The sequence below is a fragment of the Ascaphus truei genome, chromosome 4, assembly GCF_040206685.1.
Source record: "Ascaphus truei isolate aAscTru1 chromosome 4, aAscTru1.hap1, whole genome shotgun sequence".
In the NCBI taxonomy this organism is placed as follows: domain Eukaryota; kingdom Metazoa; phylum Chordata; class Amphibia; order Anura; family Ascaphidae; genus Ascaphus; species Ascaphus truei.
Window position 1 is genome coordinate 97512938 of NC_134486.1, and position 20778 is coordinate 97533715.

General features: G+C 40.6%; 1 protein-coding gene across 1 annotated transcript in view; it reads right to left on the bottom strand.

The window, feature by feature from the left end:
* The window catches only part of KIZ (kizuna centrosomal protein), a 147613-nt gene that overhangs the window by 72580 nt on the left and 54255 nt on the right, over nt 1-20778 (bottom strand). The window contains exons 5-7 of the mRNA XM_075594941.1: nt 18904-19192; nt 3720-3854; nt 1400-1561 (exon numbers count right to left, since the gene is read on the bottom strand). Of these exons, the coding sequence (XP_075451056.1) occupies nt 1400-1561; nt 3720-3854; nt 18904-19192 (586 nt within the window). The remainder of the gene's footprint in view (nt 1-1399; nt 1562-3719; nt 3855-18903; nt 19193-20778) is intronic.

Consider the following 20778-nt stretch of genomic DNA (forward strand, 5'->3'; position numbering starts at 1 on the left):
ACCTACACCAAAATAACCTATACTGCTTTCTTCCAGATCTGACTCAAGCTTCAGACGGGAGACATCCGAATCCCCCCTAACCCAGAAGACAGGTAGGGAACACCTTCCCTTCAATGTATAACATTGCGGAAATGAGGGTACCTAGACATTGAGGGACTGCGGATCAGGTAAGATCCCAGGCGGGATTGGTGCTTTAAATATTGGGAAGTGGGGGCATCCAGACACTGGTTAAGGGGTTCAGGAAACTAGTCATTCACATCTGGCTTTTTTTTCTAAATTCAACATTTACACACACACACACACACACACACACACACACACACACACACACACACACACACACACACACACACACACACACACACACACACACACACGTAACCAGGACTAATTGTAGTATAATGTAATACAATAAATAAACTTATGTCAAAAACTAATGTTCTTACTAGGAATTTATTTTATGTATTTTTTTAAAGCGGGGCGGGACTGGGGGCCGGACTAGGTGGCGAGTAGATTTTTTGGTTCGGCGAGTAGATTTTTGGGTGATTTGTCAAGCACTGTATATATATATGTATCTATATATCTATATGTATCTATATGTATCTATATATCTATATATATATATATATCATATAGACAAGAACAATAAGCACTCCGTCAGGTAAATCAAGGTGATGAGAAAGGTCCCGCATGTAGGACCGAAACGTTGGTTATTATGTCTTAACAATACAAAGTTTTTTTGACCATCCATTCGTCTCATACACGGTATCGTATTGCCTATATATATATATATATACATACATAAAGCAGAAAATAGCCATGTTAGTCCAGTTGCGATAGTGCAGAATAAATTAGTTCTTCAGTATTCGGTGATACCTTTTTTATTGGACTAACAATAAAAAAGGTATCACCGAATACCTAAGAACTCATTTATTCTGCACTATATATATATATATATATATATATATATATATATATATATATATATATATATATATATATATATATATATATATATATATACACACACACACACACACACACACACAGTCTACGTAGGAGGTAAAACTCATTAAGTGCAATTTTAGCAAAACCTCACTAAATGCACTTCCTGCTTTGGACTTTCTTGATATTTCTATTGAAAAATGTATTAAGTGCCTATTTAGTCATAGTTCAGAGTTACCAAAACATAAAACTCATTGAGTATGATTTTGAAATAATGTTAAAAAAAAATAACATTTAAATCCCCTTTTCCTCAGTACTGTACTCAAAGAATGTAATTAATGACTGTTACCTCTATAACACATACACACGCCATCCTGTTGTAATAATGTAGCTTATTGTGTCATTCTTTTAAGAAGCTAATTAAGTCATGTTACTATTTTTGTAACTATGATACCTCGCTCTCTTTTCATCTGTATTGCTTATGCTCTCAGTAAGAATTTCCTCAGTTAAGGAGCCTCCAGTCAATGTGCTCTTCAACAACCTCTGCAGCTGATGGAGGACGAGTGCAGAACAAGGCTCAAGGTCTTCTTTCAAAGTATCCATCTGATTACAAAGACTAGAACATAAAAACAAGTGCTACAATGTAATGAACACGAGTACACAGAGATAGTTAGAACAGAGCGTCTATTGCAGAATGTAGAGTAGTAATTGTCAATAGAAAGTCCGTGCAGGAACTAGAAATGCGAACCATGCATATCTTTTAAAATAAGAAGAGAGTGCAATCAGTATTATATGTAAGCGAGTGGGAGCTACACACGTGATTTGATGGAACATTCAATGCTAAAACTGGTTTTCTGTTACACAGCTCTGATAATAAGAACCAGGCACATTAATAATGGATGACATTGAAATGAACTGGCAATACCATGTTGTATAGTCAACAAGCAGCAGTTGCCGTTCACAACAACAGTTTGTTATGGTGCATTTGCTTTAGCAAAAATTCTATTATCAATATTATTCTTCCAAGGATAATTCAGGGAGTTATGACAGTGACAAAATTTAAGTCATAAAGTCAAAATTAGGCATAAAAAAAACAAAACCGCTACAATCACAACTTTTACGGAACTAATATTAAAAGCTAAAAAGAGACTGCTGGTTTTAAATTTGTCCTTAATGCTAAATTGTTCACAAACCTTACAGTTCCATATAGTATACATGTTTTTTTTTTTGCAAATTCATTTGTCAGTGATTTTTTATACTGAAGACTGACTAATGATGGCATCAGAATTACTTTGGTTCCAGGTGGGACTGCTCCTTTAAAGGGAATAACATACTGTATGCTCACCAAGACCATGAAATTACAGTGTGACAATATTAACCTTCATTTCAGGAATAATATATCAGAAACATGTTATACTTAAGAAAATATTCATGTACATTTAGAGTTTGCATTTAAAAGTACAACTTAATATGATGTACAAGACCAGACATTATAACTATTAAAAATTTAATAATGTATTATTAAAGATGCAATACATTTTTGGGCACCTACCATAAGAGAGAGAAAAAAAAAGACATTATGAAACTGGAAAAAGTGCAGAGAAGAGAGTCCAAATTAATCAAGTGGGTGATCTGACATGAGGAAAGACTATCCAAATAAGGTTTATTTACATTATAAAAGAGGCGTCTAAGGAGAGGAGATATAACTATTTCCAAATATAGTCAAGGACTTTTCATCCCAAGGGCAGTACGAATGACACAGGGTCCCCCTCCCTTGAGATTGGAGGAAAAGAGATGTCACCAGCAGCAAAGAGTTCTATACAATAAGAGCACTTACATTGTGGAGTTTACTACAGATGGAAACTGTGATGGCAGATCTTGCACAAATAATTAGTTATCTTTTTAGAAAGGAAAGGTATACATGGATATGCCAAAAGGTTAAAAACAGGAATAAGGATGTTGGATCCAGGGAGAAATTTGATTGACATTTTTGGAGTCAAGAATTCATGTATCATTACCCTTACAAGACATAACTGGCAAATGTTTCACTGATGGGTTTTGTTGCCTACCTCTGGATAAATATAAATAAAAATATAAAAGTATTTCAGCTAATAATATTTAACATAGATAGGCTGAACTTGATGGACAGATGTCATTTTCTCAACCTCATCATCTATTATGCTATCTGGCATGCCCCCAAGAGAGACTATTTCCAAGAGCACAAGACATCAGTTTTGGGTAATCAGTCTAATTCAAACATCAACCAAGGACAGCAGCAATTGGCTTTACGTTTTCACTTGTAGGGTCAAGGATCAATTGATTGACTGTATTCTTAATTCCAGCATTTGTGGTATTGATACCTAGTAAGTTGATCTTCCCCACAAACAAAAATACTAGTTAAATCACAGCTATATTTACAGAAAATGTCTTCCACTTTGATTGTGCAGTATTTCTATTACGGATCTAAAACATCACAGCCTTTGTGTACTTTTGAGGTCTAAATGACAGCATAGAGAGCTGTCAAAACCTCAGAAGTTTCTTCTTCAGGGTTACCGTCAATATACTCAAAGAAGAGACATGTGAGGTTTTAATTGTTCTACACACAAAGCACTCGATCTCTGTACATATGACTCCCATGCTGGTCCTGTAAATGGTAACGCAACCTACAAGTATACACTTCTCTTGGACCAAGAAGTGTAACCTTGCAGTACAATAAAGTCAGAGTCAATACTTATATTGGAACATATGATAAAATAATAAATAAAAAGTTTTACCTTATGAGATGATCCAATTTTGTCTGGCTTACTTCTGTATTTTGGTAGAGTTCTAAATGTTTAGGCGGTGTATTTAGCACTACACCTTCTATCGACTGAAGCAAATGGAAAAATCCTTTATCGGACAAATGATTCCTAAGAATACACAACAAAAAACAGGGGGAAAAAAGGAGGTCATTAAAATATCTTATACCACACAACATCTACGGGCACCCATTTTAAGATATTTATTTTTCATTTACATGTCCGTACCTCAAAATATTTACTAGTTTAAAACACAAGTTATAATTGCTTAATTGAAGAGTCTACTTTGCGTTTTAAAAGGGCCAGCGCCAGACAGCAAGCAAAAGAGGAGAAGGGTTTTAAACAGCTTAGCAATGTAATTGGCTTTCTTAGAAAGATTCAGGTAACCTTTGAGCCCAATTTTCCCTTATTTTCTACCTGGTTAAAAAGGAATACGATTTTCTTATCCTTGGGTTAATGTTATGTAGTCATTCGTCTTCTTGTCCTGTATCTCTTTACACTAATTATGTTGTGATTATTAGCCAAATAAAACAGAGGGAAATTAAAAGTGTGCAATTTACCTGTAAATGTTTTTTGTTTTTTGTTTTTTTAACTCACAGTCCAACAAAAAAAAAAGACATTAGGTAAAGATTATAAAACCCCTTAAAAACATAACTGTAGAGGCATTCAAACATAAAAAAATATATGTATTCAAAAACACTTTAATTATGTCAATCGCCTACAATTAACCCATTAAACATACCACAGTCATTCATTGACTGTCATAAAGGGGTAGTCCCTTTTAGGGATCACTCTCCCAATATTCACTTTTTGCCATTTCCTTTCATGCATCAACAGCATTTTCTTCTTACCAAAAATGTTGATTTGAACAACATGGTAAAAGCTAAAAGTAACTATTTCTAAAATGTTGCTCTGTACCATCTCTTCTCGAAGTGTGAACCTCCCAAGCTCCAGATACTTGCAATGGCTTCAGAATATGCCATTACCATTTGTGAGTAAGCTTGTATGCAAACACTCAAAGCTATGCACGATGAGTTGAGGCAGCAATACTACATCCCCCCTTTTTTTATTCGCTTTATATGTAAAGCATGTGGCAATGTATTATTCTACATACTTACCTAAGCTGGAAAATCGTTTGCTGCTCCTGTTATAGAGCTGTAACAATCCTGATTGTGTGCCTAAAGAAATGGCTGCCTTCTGACTGTGCTGCAGTCTGTGAAATGCTGCAGCTGATACGGTATGTAACATTATATTACCAAGTATAACATTATTGTTGCAGCTTTCAGAGCAATAGACAGTCTGCTGTTTGGAACACAGCAACAGGTCTGTTTGTGATACTTTGTTGCCAAAGGGCAAATATCAAAATGGTATGTCAGAGCCTGTTTCAAAAGAGGAAGTGGATAGGCCTTTCTAAATGGTTGCTGTAGGAACCAAAAGGATGATCCATAGAAAAAAAAAATCAAAAATGGCATTAGGAGTTAAAAAAAAATAAAATATGTAGACAGTTCTATCTAATACTACAGAACAGATTTATTAAAAAAAATAAAACAGGATTTTTCAGGTTTTGCTGCTTTAATTTAGGGTTGAGCTTTCTCTGGGATGGGGTTTGGTATTATGTGAAAAACCGCTTCGAGTTATCAGCTGCTCTAAACGGATTATTTAAAGTACTACAATTCAGATGCCGGTGAAGCTCATGTTTAAGACTGGGCAGAAATACAAGGGCGCATAAAAAAAAATTTCACAGTAAAATGTTACAGCAATAAAGGATAAGGGGGGGGCGTGGTTATTGGTTAAACTGACATACTGCCTATAAGAGCATCATCGCATGCAAACACACATTGAAGTCAATGCTCGAGTCGGCACTAGCCCATTTGAATGAATTAACCCATTCAGCTATTAAACGGAGGAGGAAACACATTTCAGGGACCAGGACATGCCTTTAATTGATGTCTGGGAATAAGTGTGCAGTGGCAGGCACATGCATGTGGTAATGCAGAATAACCATCGTAGGCCTCTTGTTCTATTTAAGTGAGCCTGAATACTCCTTGTATAAACAAATCATAAACTAAGTTTTGTGAAAGTATTACTTTAAATCATAATCTATAAAACCCTCCTACATGAAGAACTCAATGGATAGTTAATAATTTGTAGAAGTGCTATTACATTCTGCTAGATCTTGAGAGCTGGGAATAATCGATTAGTAGTGTCATAACGCGACACAGAGTTATCTTCTTGGTGAGAGACCAAATCTAGAGACCACCTGCAGACACACACACATCTACTCGTTGTGGTGGACAAATGAGGATTTGGTAGAGGCTTCAGTTGTTTAATAATGCAAATTAAGATTTAAACATCATAACAATAGAAATCTGTTAATCCTTTTTACAGCATTGTAAATTGGCATTCAGGCTTCACTTCCAGACCGCCTGCTTTGTGTAGGGTTTAACGTAAGCACTACAAGAATCCGATATCTTACCCCAGTAGCACAACATTCGGGTCTGCTTTGAAGCCATTTTCATCGGAAAATGGCAAGACTGGCAAAAACTGTGGTATACACACGAATGATAAAATTCACACCTTTTAACATTCCCTCTACCCATTCATAATACGGCAACAGAAAGACAGCAGAATTTCCAAACATTGAGGCCAAACAGCTGCATGTGTATCAACAGAGCGTTTGTGTTTTAGCCGTTTCCCACTGCACAATGCGATACCGAAAGACATAACCTATATGCAGCTAAGCAGAGCTTTTCTTCGCTTTCTTAACTAGTTTCACTAAACCTTATTTTGCTGGATAGCTCATTTTCTATTGTGATCGTGTCTGGGTGGTCTTTCAGGGTGCCACTTGAAGGGAAGGCAATAATAAAAAAGGAGGGGAAGGAAGGGACACTAGCATAAAGAAAAACAGAATTTATGACAATCTGCAGCAGGCTGAGGATCAGAGGTCAGCAAACAAGGGGTTCTTCTCTTTTACAGGTTGTTTCCTGGAAACAGTATGATTAAGCTGACAGCTTGAATTATATCTGTTACATTCTGTAGTGCACAATGCATCTGTGCAGACCCTCTTCAATGCAGCTGAAGCCGCACAGGGGAAAAAAACGCTGGCTTTTCCTTTTCAGCACAGGTCTTGAAATAGTCATCATTTTTCTTACCATTTCACAGGACCAGTTCAGCCTACTTTATATAATTTCTTTAGATTACTTATTTTTTTTTTTTTAAACAGTTTCAAATAAAATAAACGCATCGTCTCAGAATTAGGTGCATATACCATTCCATCAGAAACCCCAACAAATATGTCCCCCAGGAACCTTGCAGCCACTCAGATTGCAATTCGACCAGAAAGTTGCAGCCTGAGTGTCATTTCTGTCAGAGTTTCAGTGCTTCCTACGAAGTGGAAATGCATTCAATACTGGGATGAACAAGACCTGTATTGTATATAGGTTCAGGAATATATATATTTTTCTTCCATTTATATTATCCCATTCAATAATGTAAACAAATATAGAGTAGGTATAGTAAGTATGAACTTCCCCTAGATCTCTTATTAAAAAAGCAACATTAGATGAACATTAATATGTCGAGTGGCCCTTAAAGAGGCAATGCGAGTTAGCTTTATTTTAAAAAAATTAAGAAAAAAAAAAATGTAATTACAGGTTTGAAGCAGGAGGTTTCCGGGGCTGGGCTGTGTTAATTTCAGCTCCAGGGGCCGCCTTGTTCAAGAGATACTTACCTCTGTAGCGGTTCCGGTATACCTGCAGGTAGAGAAACTGTGTGCCTAATCTAATGGCGGTTTAAATGTCCTGCGTCACGAAGGCCAATAGGAAGCTGTGACATCATCCAGTGCGGCTTCCTATTGACCCATGTGACCTGGACCGTTAAACTCCGCAGAGACGCCGGCACCGATACGCAGATAAGTATCTCTGGAAAAAAATAAAGGAATAGAAGCAGCAAACCCTTTTGAAAGCACTCAATGTGTCAAGTGATATGATGAGTGGTTTAAAAATCAATCTAATGGTATTAAAGTAAAAAATAGTTATCAAGGCAAAGTATGTAGCCAATGTGAACATAAAACACAAACAAACATGAACGCTATATACACTACTGATAATGATCAGTCCAAATGAATATCCTTAACTTAAATGAAAATTCAAACTAAGTGCTAGAAGTCAAGCACAATCAAGGATCTATATACCGTGACTGCAAGACTGAACATTAATACTGGCATACCCCGGTTTAAGGACACTCACTTTAAGTACACTCACGAGTAAGGACATATCACCCATTAGGCAAATGGCAGCTCACGCATGCGCCTGTCAGAACGTCCTTTACAGCAATACCAGCTCCCTACCTGTACCGAAGCTGTGCGCAGACGGGGAGACTATAGAGCCTGTTACAAGTGCGTTATTTACATCAGTTATGCACGTATGTGGTGATTGCAGTACAGTACATGCATCGATAAGTGGGAAAAAGGTAGTGCTTCACTTTAAGTACATTTTTGCTTTACATACATGCTCCGGTCCCATTGCGTACGTTAATGCGGGGTATGCCTGTAGTGTTTAAAAGCCTGTATACAATAGAACAAGTCACGTGCAGACTGATATGTAAACCTGTAGTAGTAGGTCACGCGTATATGCTCCCGTGTTTTCTACAAATAAACACCATGTATAAATAGATATATATGTAGTTAATACAATAATGCACCACACCTATAATATAGGCACACAAAATGTGTAAGCAAGCCTAGAGGCACGAATCAATGTTCGTATCCAGTTATAGCCTCTTAGAGAATAATTAACCTGGTGATGAACAAGTCCCTAGTATATAGAAATACAATACGTATACAAAGCTAATATACAGCAAGGTTAAAATGTTCTGGTTAGTTACATAGGCACACAAAGTGTGTTAACAAGCCTAGAGGCACGAATCAAGTTCGTAGCCAGTTATAGCCTCTTAAAAATAACTAAACCTAATGGTGAAGAGATCCCTTGTATGGCTATACAAGACTGATATACAGCAAAGTAAGGACTAATGGTTAATAACATATGATTTGCTAGTGCAACAGAAAAATATACTATTGGGAGCAAAAATGCTAAATGCAGCTAAGGTGTGAGTAAAAACTCAATTGCTAATAAGCCAGTCATGATTATTATCAGCATGAAGCACAATCGTCTAAGACCCCAGAGATAAATGTAACTGGGTCTATATGTGTATCACGGTTCATTACCATCTCCATATGCACAAAATAATAATGTGCCTGTGGTCTAGAAATAACATACTGCCGGTAGAGTTCACAGCAGCAGTAACAACTCATGTAACAACATAAGAAACAATATTGTATCAAACCTGCAGTGTGCAGACTTGCTGATCTAGCCGGCATTCAAATGTGCCTCTCACCCTTGCTGCCACGCATGAACGTTGTGACCCCCTTCCCTCTTACTATCTTAAAAGTATCTCTGGAAGCAGGGGGTTGCCCTGAGCTGAAATTAATATAGTTCAGTTTCTGAGATTTCCCTGCTTTAAACAAAAACAAAAAAATTATATATATATATATATATATATACACATATATATACAGTATATATATATATATATATATATATATATATATATACACATATATATATATATATATATACACATATATATACAGTATATATATATATTTTATTTTTAAAGTTAACCCGTATTGCTGCTTTAACATAACATTTCTTCACAAGCTACTGATACTGTTGAGCACCCACTGTTACTTCACACTCCACTCCCTTGGTGTCAAGGACAAAGTCCTCCGCTGGCTTTCTTCCTACCTTTCACATTTCGCATTCCTTTAGTGCATATATTGACAACTCTTTTTCCTCTGAACTATCTGATGGGGTACCTAAAGGTTCTGTCCTGGGGCCTCTCCTCTTTTCTCTCTGTAGATTAAAAGTGGCCCAACCTCCCTTGAGGAAGTAAGAGTCTGCTTCTGTTCAAACAGGATGGCTCGGCATCACAGGTCTAAAGTACATACAAAATAAGAAGGAAGCATAAAACCTCTCCATATTTTAGGAGTATAATGATGGTGTCAAAATAATGGTAAGATATGCACGTACAGCAAACACATATAATACTAGCATTAGACGTATAAAAACCGTACGTAGTTGGAGACCACAATCACTGGAGTGATAGTTCACAAAGAGTCTTAACCCAAGGAACCACCTGCCTTCCAGGTTCAGGGGAGCATCGCCACCTGCAACCCGCTACAGATACCGGAGAGATGGTATTAAATGCCTCGGGCACCCGCCGCGGGATATACTATTTCCTGATCTTCATAAATTTACAAGATGTTCATTGGTTTTGAGATATAAAGGGATTGAGGTTGTAACTCCAAAAAGACGTGTGGTGATCAAGAGATCCTCGTCTAGACTAGAGAGTTTCTGGATTTATAAACATAGAACGCAGATCACTCTAGGTCTTAATGAAGATATTGACATTGTTTCTCTATTTTAAAAGCGGTATGAGATGATTATCCCTCCCTTTTTGTACTTAGTCTTGTACTTTAGATTTTTTAAATTATCTTTAATACGTTTTTTATTGGCTTTATATTTGAGCAATATTCATACAATCCCAATTATATACTGGTCACAGCTTTTACCATCTTTAATGGATTTTTGTTATTTAATTGGATGCATTATTATTCTATATATCTATTTTCTTTTCTCCTGTGGTTGTCAAGTCTAGTCTTTAAACACGGGTCAGTTATGCTTTTTTGCTTTTTTTTATTTAGTATTGCTTCTTTTTGCATATCAATTTATTTCTAAATTATAATAGCCCTAAGCTTCACAATATATTAACATTTGAATATAATAATGTATCTTGCCTCTAACATATATATATTGAAAAAAAAAACACACACAGAGTAGCGCTAAATAGTTAGTGATTAAAGTCACGTTGAGTGACGAAACGCTTTGAGACGAGACGTGGTGATGTCATCGCAATCGGACTGGAAGAGGTGCCTTGCAATTCCCTGCAGCTGGCTGAATCCCTCGCTACTGGGGCTCTACTACACACCCAAGAAGTGCGTGTGAAGCACTGAGAAGAGCTGGGGCGCTTGAGGCATTAGCTGTATGCTGCATCCATTTGATGTCCAGGTGCAATACCCCCACTGTGGATCTCTCCGTCCATGCTGTTTGACTCCCACAGAGATTTCTCTCCCAGACGTGTTTTTAAAGGATCCTGAAAGTGCATTTCCTTGGGATCATTATTTTAATAAATTTGCCATCTTTTTTATACAGTCACGCGCTATGGAGTTTGCGCTTCATATATTATATATATATATCAAATGGAAATATTGCTGTATGCTCATTTGTATGTCTTAGACAGGTCTGCAACCCCACCTTTCACCATTATCACCCAGCACACAGCACTTCCACTGCAGCAAGGGATTCTGGGAAATGACATGCAAATGAGCACACACTGCCACCTTTTGCTTCAAAACCATTCAAAATGGTTCCCCTATAGGCTTAAGCTTGCTGCATGGTCACAGCTTTGAGCACAGCCAGGATTAAGATGCATAGCCAGTAAATCCACCCACACACAGCCTGTTTCGACTTTAATAGGTCTCTTCAGTGTGGGGTTGGTTATACTGGCTATGCAAAATTGAAGCAAGGGATAGGTTTTACCATACTGAATTATGTTATGGTGGGTAAAAAAAAGTGACAAAAACCCTCCACAGCAAAGCATATAGCAAATGGAAATATTGCAGTATGCTCATTTGCATGTCTTAGACAGGTCTGCAACCCCGCCTTTCACCATTATCACCCAGCACACAGCACTTCCACTGCAGCAAGGGATTCTGGGAAATGACATGCAAATGAGCACACAGTGTCACCTTTTGCTTCAAAACCATTCAAAATGGTTCCCATTTAGGCTTATATAAAAATAAAAAGGAAATAGCCATGTTAGTCCAGTTGCGATTTATTTGGGCAAACAATTTATGTCATACTGTAGGACAAGCTTTCGAGAGTTTTCCTCTCTTCCTTAGGTCAGCAATATTGATATACAAAGGTTTCTATGACTTAGACAGGGATTGAAAGAAGAAAAAAAAGGAAGAATGTAGAACAGAGGTGTATATGAGGTGGGGTGGGGAAGGCACTGGAAGGATGTTAAAACAGACATAAGGAAGGTGAGAATTGGGGATGGGGGGGCTGTACATCCACAGCAGCACACAGGGGGTAGAGGATGCTGGGGGGGAAGGTATAGGATGGCACAATGGCAGGGAGGACCATCACAACAAATGATAGTGTGTGAGAAACCCCATGTCCACATTAAGTCCACTTGTTTTGGTGTCAAAGAGTCTTATCATTCTGAGCTCAAATGTTTTCCATTCTTGGGTGCGTTTGAACATTCCATTGAGGATTTTGAATTTTTAAATCATTTATGGAATGATCTGGTACTGAGAAATGATGTCCCACTGGTGAGCAGTGTCTTCCTTCTTCGTGGTGTAGTATAGAGTGTCTGTGCATATTCATTCTTCCTTGAAGTTTTTGGCTGGTTTCCCCAATGTAGCATCCTTGGACACACACACGTATTTTTATGATATGTTTTTATGCTAATTATTTTCATATTTATATTTTGTTATATATACTGCAGTTGTTTTACTTATTAAAGTATTAGTAAGTGATTAAATGTTTGTTCCTACTAGATGCAGTAACTTAGGGACGTATTTTTATATGCTTGTATATTGTAATTCATCACTGTCCAATCACTGACCAAAAATGGGTATAGAAGGACTGATCAAATAACCATTATTTATTCCATGATGAAGTGGAATTAACCGATGATTAACACCACAAAATTGGTTGGATACATTTGGACATTCAGGCATTTGTTACTTTATGTAACCCAGTACAGCTCAACACCATTATAGCGCGATCCGCTACAAGGCGGATCTGCTTATAACGCGGTCTGAGCGTAACTCCCGTTTTAAAACTTTTTTTATTTTGGGGGCGGGGGCAAACTTGGGCACACACACACACAAGTATTCTCTCAGCAATTTTATTAATGCAATTTCTCTGACTTAAGCAATAACATTTCAAATAACACTTTAAAAAAAGGACCGTTATGATGAAATATGAATAAGTCAAAAAATCGAACGCTTCATTTGACAGTTTTGCTATTATGAATAATCAATGTGAGAGCCGCCATGCAATTATTATAATAACATTTAAAGAGGCCATCTCCGGATCAACTATTGTTCCATTGTCTCCCAGCCCATCACCTCGGAGGCCCTACCTTTTTAGGACGTTTTCGGAGTGCAGTGCCAGCGCACGGTATGTGGAGCTGCATGAGGAAAACGCTGTGCTGGACGAGGTACAGTAGAAGATGTGCCGGAGGGGCCCATCCTGGGTTCCGGGTCGCGTCTTGTAAGTGAGGAGCGTGGAGTCCTGCCCTGTTGATAACGAGTAGTCGCAGCCGAGCGCAGTGTGGACGAGGTGGAGAGGGTGGACGCAGAGGGAGAAACACAGGGATGGATTTCTGCCAGTGTACCCCCTCGTGGCTGCCAGGGGGTGGGTTTGGCAAAGAGGGTCCACCGGAGAAAGGGGGAGGGAGCTTTTGAGGTCTGGGGGATAGGGTGTCTTACCAGGTTGGCCTGTCAAGTCTACTCTCAGCAGGGAGTGGACAAACGAGGAGACGGGGATACTGTACGGACTACACCCATGAGATCCTCCCCTAGCTCCCGCCCCCTCTCGCAGACTCACACAGCACATAGATCAGCTGCTGCAGACAGTGGGGTTGCCGCTGCGACGCTGGGCTCAGGGAGAGTTATCCCAGCTTTCCCCCTCCGGCAGACGCAGAGTCCCTGATCGCTGCGGCCATCGCGATCCCTGTAATAACGCGGTTGGATCGGGTGGACCCTGAAGACCACATTATAACGGGGTTCAGCTGTATTTATTAGAGACATTTCTCTATGTGATATTGTTTGAGGTTGTATATGGCATTTTCAAGGGTGTTGTCACTGGTGTGCATCACACGGCGAGCTGTCCGGGGCATTTAATACCATCTCTCCAGTATCTGTGCCAGGTTGTGGATTGCGATGCTCCCCTGAACCTGGAAGGCAGGTGGTTCCTTTGGCTAAGACACTTTGTGAACTATCGCTCCCGTGACCGTGGACTCCAACTACTCAACACTGTGTTCCCGACCGGATGCTGATGAGAGGCTCTATCTGATCCTGGAGAATATCACTTACATGGTTCTTATATAATGCTGGTTTTAAATGTTTTTGCTGTACGTGGATATCTTACTATTATTTTGACACCATCATTATACTCCTAAAATTCTATGAGAGTTTTTGTGGTCTCATCCTTTTTTATATCTACAAGAGATTAGTGTACAAAAATAAAGAAAATTGATCTGGGTACACATATTTCCGAATACATCAACTCTGTGAAATCCACTGAGTTTCACAAAAAAGAATCCCTCTTAATATGCACTCTACCTCTATATTGATAAATATTGAAGAAATATGTGTTCAATAGAAGGACAATGGTGTGGATTCAGTTGTGTAGGAATGGGTGCCCCTTGGTGTCCGCCTCTAAAAGTCAATACGGACAATGCAGTTTTAATCTATATACCTGGATCCCCATAGGTATGATAATGTAGAGTGTGTGTAATTGAATCTACTCATAGGAAAGGAGAAAAGATAAACCCTTCATCATCCTTATCCATCTTGTTTCGTGCTGCAGGAGTACCTGATCCCATGTAGTCAGTTAGATAGGTCATTTACTAGGTTGCTAGTCACTGCCACTGCACTTTGGCCATTCTGCCACCCTGTGGAAACTTGGAGGCAAAGGATAGCCCAGTGACTATTTGTATACAACCTGTCCTATCTTACTATCACACAACTACAGCTGGTCCATTTTTCACTGAGGGGATTTTATTCACAATACAAATTTTTCACTTGTACTGTATGTCACTTTTAATATATGCAATAGTTAATAAAATGTTGTTACCCTTGTTGTTCTGACATGTTCTGAGCAATTGTCTCTGCGGATATTTCTGCAATATTTATCAATATAGAGGTAGAGTGCACATTAAGAGGGATTCTTTTTTGTGAAACCCATTGGATTTCACAGAGTTGATGTATTCAGAGTTGCTTATTTCCTCATGCACCACCACCACAATTATTTGAACAGGTACTCCACATAGGTTGAGCGGCAGGCCTTTTTGTTTAGCTACACATAGTTCCACCTGGATTGTAAACTGTATTGTATTGTATGTCTTTATTTATATAGCGCCATAAATATACATAGCGCTTCACAGTAGTAATATATGTTGTAATCATATAAATAACAAATAATATAAATAACAGGTCATGGGAATAAGTGCTTCAGACATAAGAGTAACATTAAGGAAGAGGAGTCCCTGCTCCGAGGAGCTTACAATCTAATTGGTAGGTAGGAGAACGTATAGAGACAGTAGGAGGGAATTCTAGTAAGTGCGTCTGCAGGGGGCCAAGCTTTATGTATCGAACAGGTTGAAGGATAGACAGCAGAGAGTTGTTATAAATGTAACCTTTTCAGATTGGTCTACAGTTGTAAGTGGAGTACCCCAAGGTTCTGTGCTGTGACCCCTGCTTTTTAACTTATTTATTAATGTCCTTGAAGTTGGCATAGAGAGAAAAATCTTAATCTTAGCGGACGACACTAAATTATGTAAAGTAGTTAAACCAGATCAGGATTCAATTTCTCTGCAGAAGGACATGGATCAACTGGAAACATAGGCAGGTAAATGGCAGATGAAAATTAATACAGATAAATAAGGTTATACATTTGGGAAGCAAGAATAAACAGGCAACTTAAACTAAATGGGACAGAATTAGGTAAATCCTTCATGAAAAAGGAATCAGGAGTGCTAGTAGACATAAGGCTTAGCAATAGTGCCCAGTGTCATGCAGTAGCTGCAAAGACAAATAAGATATTGAGGGTAATGTATCATAGCAAATTTGGAGCAAAAGTGACGCATATTGCGTACTTCTTACTTTGTGTCTCTGTATCAATGTATCAAGGTCTTTGCTTCTGCACCATGTGTGTCATCTTGCGATTTGGAGAGTGACAATAGAAGGAGTTAGGGAGGAGTTACAGTATGCACAGATTATGAGATTTAGCAAACTCTGCATCACTTTTGCACCTTGTATTTGTACAAAAAAAAATTGTCCAGGTTTGAGGTGGTGCAAACTTCTCTGGTCAACAATGAGTCAAATGTAAGAAACACTTTCATAAATTTAACGCAAGTGCAAGCAGAAAATAGAGCAAAGCATCAAAACACATTTCTAATTGCACTTCACGTTGATACATCTCCCCCAATATGTTGCATAAAATGGGGTATGCTGGAAGGGAAGAAAGCATTATTTTACAACTGTACAAATCCTTAGTAAGACCATACCTTCAATATGGAGTACAGTCTTGGACACCTCTCCGTAAAAAAGACATTATTAAACTGGAAAAAGTACTGAGAAAAGCCATTAAATTAATAACGAAGATGGAAGGTCAGATTTATGAGAAAAGAAAGGCTAGGTAAATTAGATTTGTTTACATCAGAAAAGGCCGTCGAAGGCCACATTTACAGTGGCCGCGCATGCAAAACAAACTGGCTGGAGGCGATTGGAGAGGCATTTAGGAGGCGCTGTGACATCACGTGAGCGGTTCAGACCTCATTGGCTGAACCGCTCACGTGACGCGACTGTCGTGCTGCAAAATCAATTTCAGTTGTCTCCTCTGCTGTCTGTCGCTCCGTAGCGCGTGCTGGGTGCGCCTTCATTGATATACATTCAATTGTTCTGGCGGCGCGCAGGAGCACACGCGCGCGCGCCACCACTATAATCACGGCCTGAGGGGATATGACAATTATTTACAAATAAATTCAGGGTCAATACAGAGAACATTTAAGAGAACTACTCATCCAAAGGGCAGTACAAACGACACCGGGTCATCATGCGAGATTGGAGGAAAGGAAATATCAGCAGCAACAGCGGGATTTTTCCCCCCAAAAGGTTAGCAGGGACCTTGCTTCCTCGGGTGAGTATGAGTAAGTCAGCCTTGGGTACAGGAGCACAGCATATGGAAGCAGAATTGTTGAGCATAAGGCAGGCTCTGTCCCCATTAGTGGCGCAGCTTAATGTAGGGCTGTAAGGAATCTGGTGTCTGTGCCGTCAGTGCGACCATTACTCACCTCCCGTCGGTACTCAGGCGTCCAAGCGTCTGCAGCGCAATTCCCACATACCTCCGTTGTCTGCCACTGGCACTCTGGCTCCTCGCCATCACAGGATTGCACCAACCAAAGAGGTGCCTGTTGAACCGCAGCCTCTGCGTGTGTCTCCAGCTCCGCGCTCTATGCGCACACGTGCGTCTGTCTCTGACCCCATGCGCATACGCGTGTCAGTCACCGAAACCACGCACACACGCACGCCAGCCCGACGTTATGCGCATGCATTCCCAGCTTACAGAGCACACGCCTAACAGAGCACTTTTAACCACTGCTCCTGCAGTAAGGCGTCGCCCCCAAGCATCACACAGTTCCATGCAAATCAATGATTACACTCAGCTGGGCTGTAACACCTCCCTCCTATCAGGGAGGACTCCTTGCAGTCCTCCAGGCCCGTCCCCTTTTCCCATTGGCCTGCCCAGCCTTATTATGCCTGTGCTTCCCATCACTCGTCGCTCGACATAGTTCTGTACGGAAACATTTGACTACTCTCTCAGTGACTCCTCAGGTATTGACGTGGATTGGACGACTACCCCCTCTGGCTCTCGACTTCGGCTCTACTTGGACTTCGTGACTTCTGGCATCCCTGAAACACGGCTTATACCTTCGACCTTCCGCAACTCTCCAATCCCTGATCTTGGCAACGGCAATAACTACTCTTCCTCTACTACCGGTACCGGCAAGTATTGTCTTCCTTACTATACCTGGCCTGGCAACACTAACACCACACTCCGGACGCGCTCCCTTTGCTGCGGGTGCGTGTATCCCTACGTCCCACCTCAGCACAGGGGACGGGTCTGGTCTGCGGGCAGCACCGGCGTAACAAGGGCCAAGGGCAATAGGAGGCACAAGCGATTATAGTGGGGCACCAACATCTAATATCGCCAGCGGCAGTCGTAGCGCCAGCAGTAAGCACGGCACCAGCAACAGTCATAGCACCAGTGGCAGTTACTCCAGGCATAGCGCCAGAAACGGCTATAGTGCCAGCAATAGGCATAGGTGCCCTGCAGGTAGCTAGCGATATGACGCAGGGGTCTGCAGGACAGGCCACACAGGTGGGATTGCTACCTCCCGCGCTTGCCCTCCCTCCTTTGGCATCCACGTCAACTACACCGACTGAGGTTAAGAGGATGTCTGACGTGGTGTACCAGGACTCTTCCACGGCCAGATCTAGAGAGTTGGGATCACATCTACATAAAGAGGTTAAGGATAAGATTTGGGCAGGGGAATACATGGAGATATTACCTCTACTTCCAGGCTATAGGGAAGCGTTGGCAAGGTCAACCAAAAAAGGGGACTCTAAGAAAGAGGACGTGGAAAGAAGGCTCTATTTAGGGCTGATGGCGTACATTTATCAGAGATTGGGGCAGATTTGTTCAACAAAGAGTTGCAGGAAGGGTTGGAGAGGGTCCTAGCGGGTTTGGCGACATGGGCCTAGTTTAAGAGGGTTAAATAGACCCGTTGGTGGCAGCAGTTTGGGGGGTAAGTGCTTGTCCTTGCCAGATGGGGCTCGGGACTGATAAAGCCCGGGGGTAGTCATAAGTGGGTGGGGTCAACTGAACGTGACTCCCGGGAAACCACTCACGACAACGGCCGGCTCATGGAGCCATAGCTAGCTACAGGGGCAGCAGCCCAATTCCTGGCTGAACCCCTTCACTTAACCCATTAAGCGAGCTCTCTGGCAGGGACTAGCGGTTACTCTATTATTGTTTAATAAACAAAGCTGCAGCCTTTTATACCGCCAAACCGAGTCTGTCATTACTTGTCTGTTATATGTGGGTATCGGTTAGCAAGGGGAGGGTACCTCGCAGCCTCACTGGTCAGGAGCTTTACAAAAATAATACATTAAAATAGCGACGTTGCTCTGCTGCTTTAAAGTGATGCCACATAAGTTAGTTGTAAAGTTTATTTCAGAACTTACTGACTTATTGTTGAAACAGATGAAGATTCCTCATATGAATTCTGTTCTGTTGTAAGAAAGACATTTATTTTTGTGGTTCCTTCATTAGCTATCATTACTGCAACCTCTTCTTCAGGCTCAGGTGATGTTATAGCCTGGGGCTTGGCTTCTCCTCCATCTACCATGTCAAGTGAGTCAGCAGAACTTATCTCTTCTGATTCACTAATAGAAACCGTGAGGCCACTGCTGCTGCTGTCACAAAATTCATTGTCCTCCTGTTTAAGGATGGGCCGACTTGCTTGTACCTCATCTATAAACAGATACAAATATGCTTAGGTCAGCCATTTAATTGAAATACTAATGAATAATTCACCTTGACATACCAACTTAAAATATTGAAAATTAGCACCCTGTACAATATTAGGAAAAAGCTTTCCCCACTCACTTTTTGCCTGCCCAAAGTACCATTAGGCCAAAAAATATTTAGAGAAGGATCCCCATTTTTTAACTGACTTAATTTCAATTAAACATAATAAGTGATATATACATGTCATAAAATATCTGTGTTTAAAAGGGTGTGGTTCAGTCTAAACAGGAATGTTTGTTGCACGTTTTCATAATGGAAACAACAAGTCCCATTTGTTACTGATTAATGAAGTAACCGACCAACAACGGTTGAAGAAAAAGGCAACTGGCTCCTTCCGGGAGCCTGGAGTAAAAAGCATTCCACCATGGCTGATGTGTAAGTACTTGGAAGTAATGCTACGTAAGGGCAGGGCACACCTAACAGAGTTATCTCAGTAATTATTGAAGCTAGGACACCTATCACACATAGTTACAATTGAGAATGGAGAGGAAACAGATATTATTAAACTGTAGGGGTGTGAGGATTCGCCATTCTGGCAGCTGGAGACCTTCTCCTCACCTGAGAAACCCTGCCACGACAGACGCCTAGGATGCGCAATCTGATGGTCCTGTTACGCGCGTGGACTGCGCGCAGTCTGTCCTCCCGCGGGCTCTGTCTCCAAGCCCCGCCTCCACACAGGCATGTGGCACGCTCGTTCACCCAGCCTCCCCTCTAACCTCCTTCCCAGTCTCTGCCCGGTACAAGAGTGACGCGTGCACCAGACTCCGTCCCCTGACCCCAGTGACGCGTACGGATCAGCGCGCGCTCTGTACCGCCTCCAAGACTCGGGCACGCTCTACAGAGGGGCATGCGTGGTGTGCAAGTGACGCGCGACCAGGTCGCCAGTCTTCCACGTCGGCGACGCGCGTGACACGTAGCTCCGCCTCCTCTTCTAATTTAGCTGTGTCATAGGGCACACCTGTGTGACCCAGCAGCCTATCGGATTCCCCTCTTCTGCTCCGCACTGGCTCTTCATTGGTTGATGGCTCCTTAAATATCTGCCTTGCTCGTTCACTCATTGCTTAGCATAACCTTGTGTGACGCTGTGCCTTGCTACATCCCTGCCTTATACCTTGTTGTATCCTGCCTTGTTCCTCCTGCTGCCTGACCCCTGCTTTGTATCTGTACCTCAGAAAAAGGGGGGAAGGGAAACACAAAATGAATGTGCACCCTAAAAGAATTCACTTATATGCACACCAAACTAGTGTAAAAATTAACTTTTAATAAATTCCTTAAAACATATATTACCAAAGTAATGTGTAATGTGAATTAAAAATGTATTAAATCAGAAATATCTGGCATCCGTGTCTTTGATTATTGGAGTCGTGCTATCCCTGTCTCTGGTATCCCACTAATATTAAGTGGACATCTGGGATAGCACGACTCCAATAATCAAAGACACGGATGCCAGATATTTCTGATTTAATACATTTTTAATTCACATTACACATTACTTTGGTAATATATGTTTTAAGGAATTTATTAAAAGT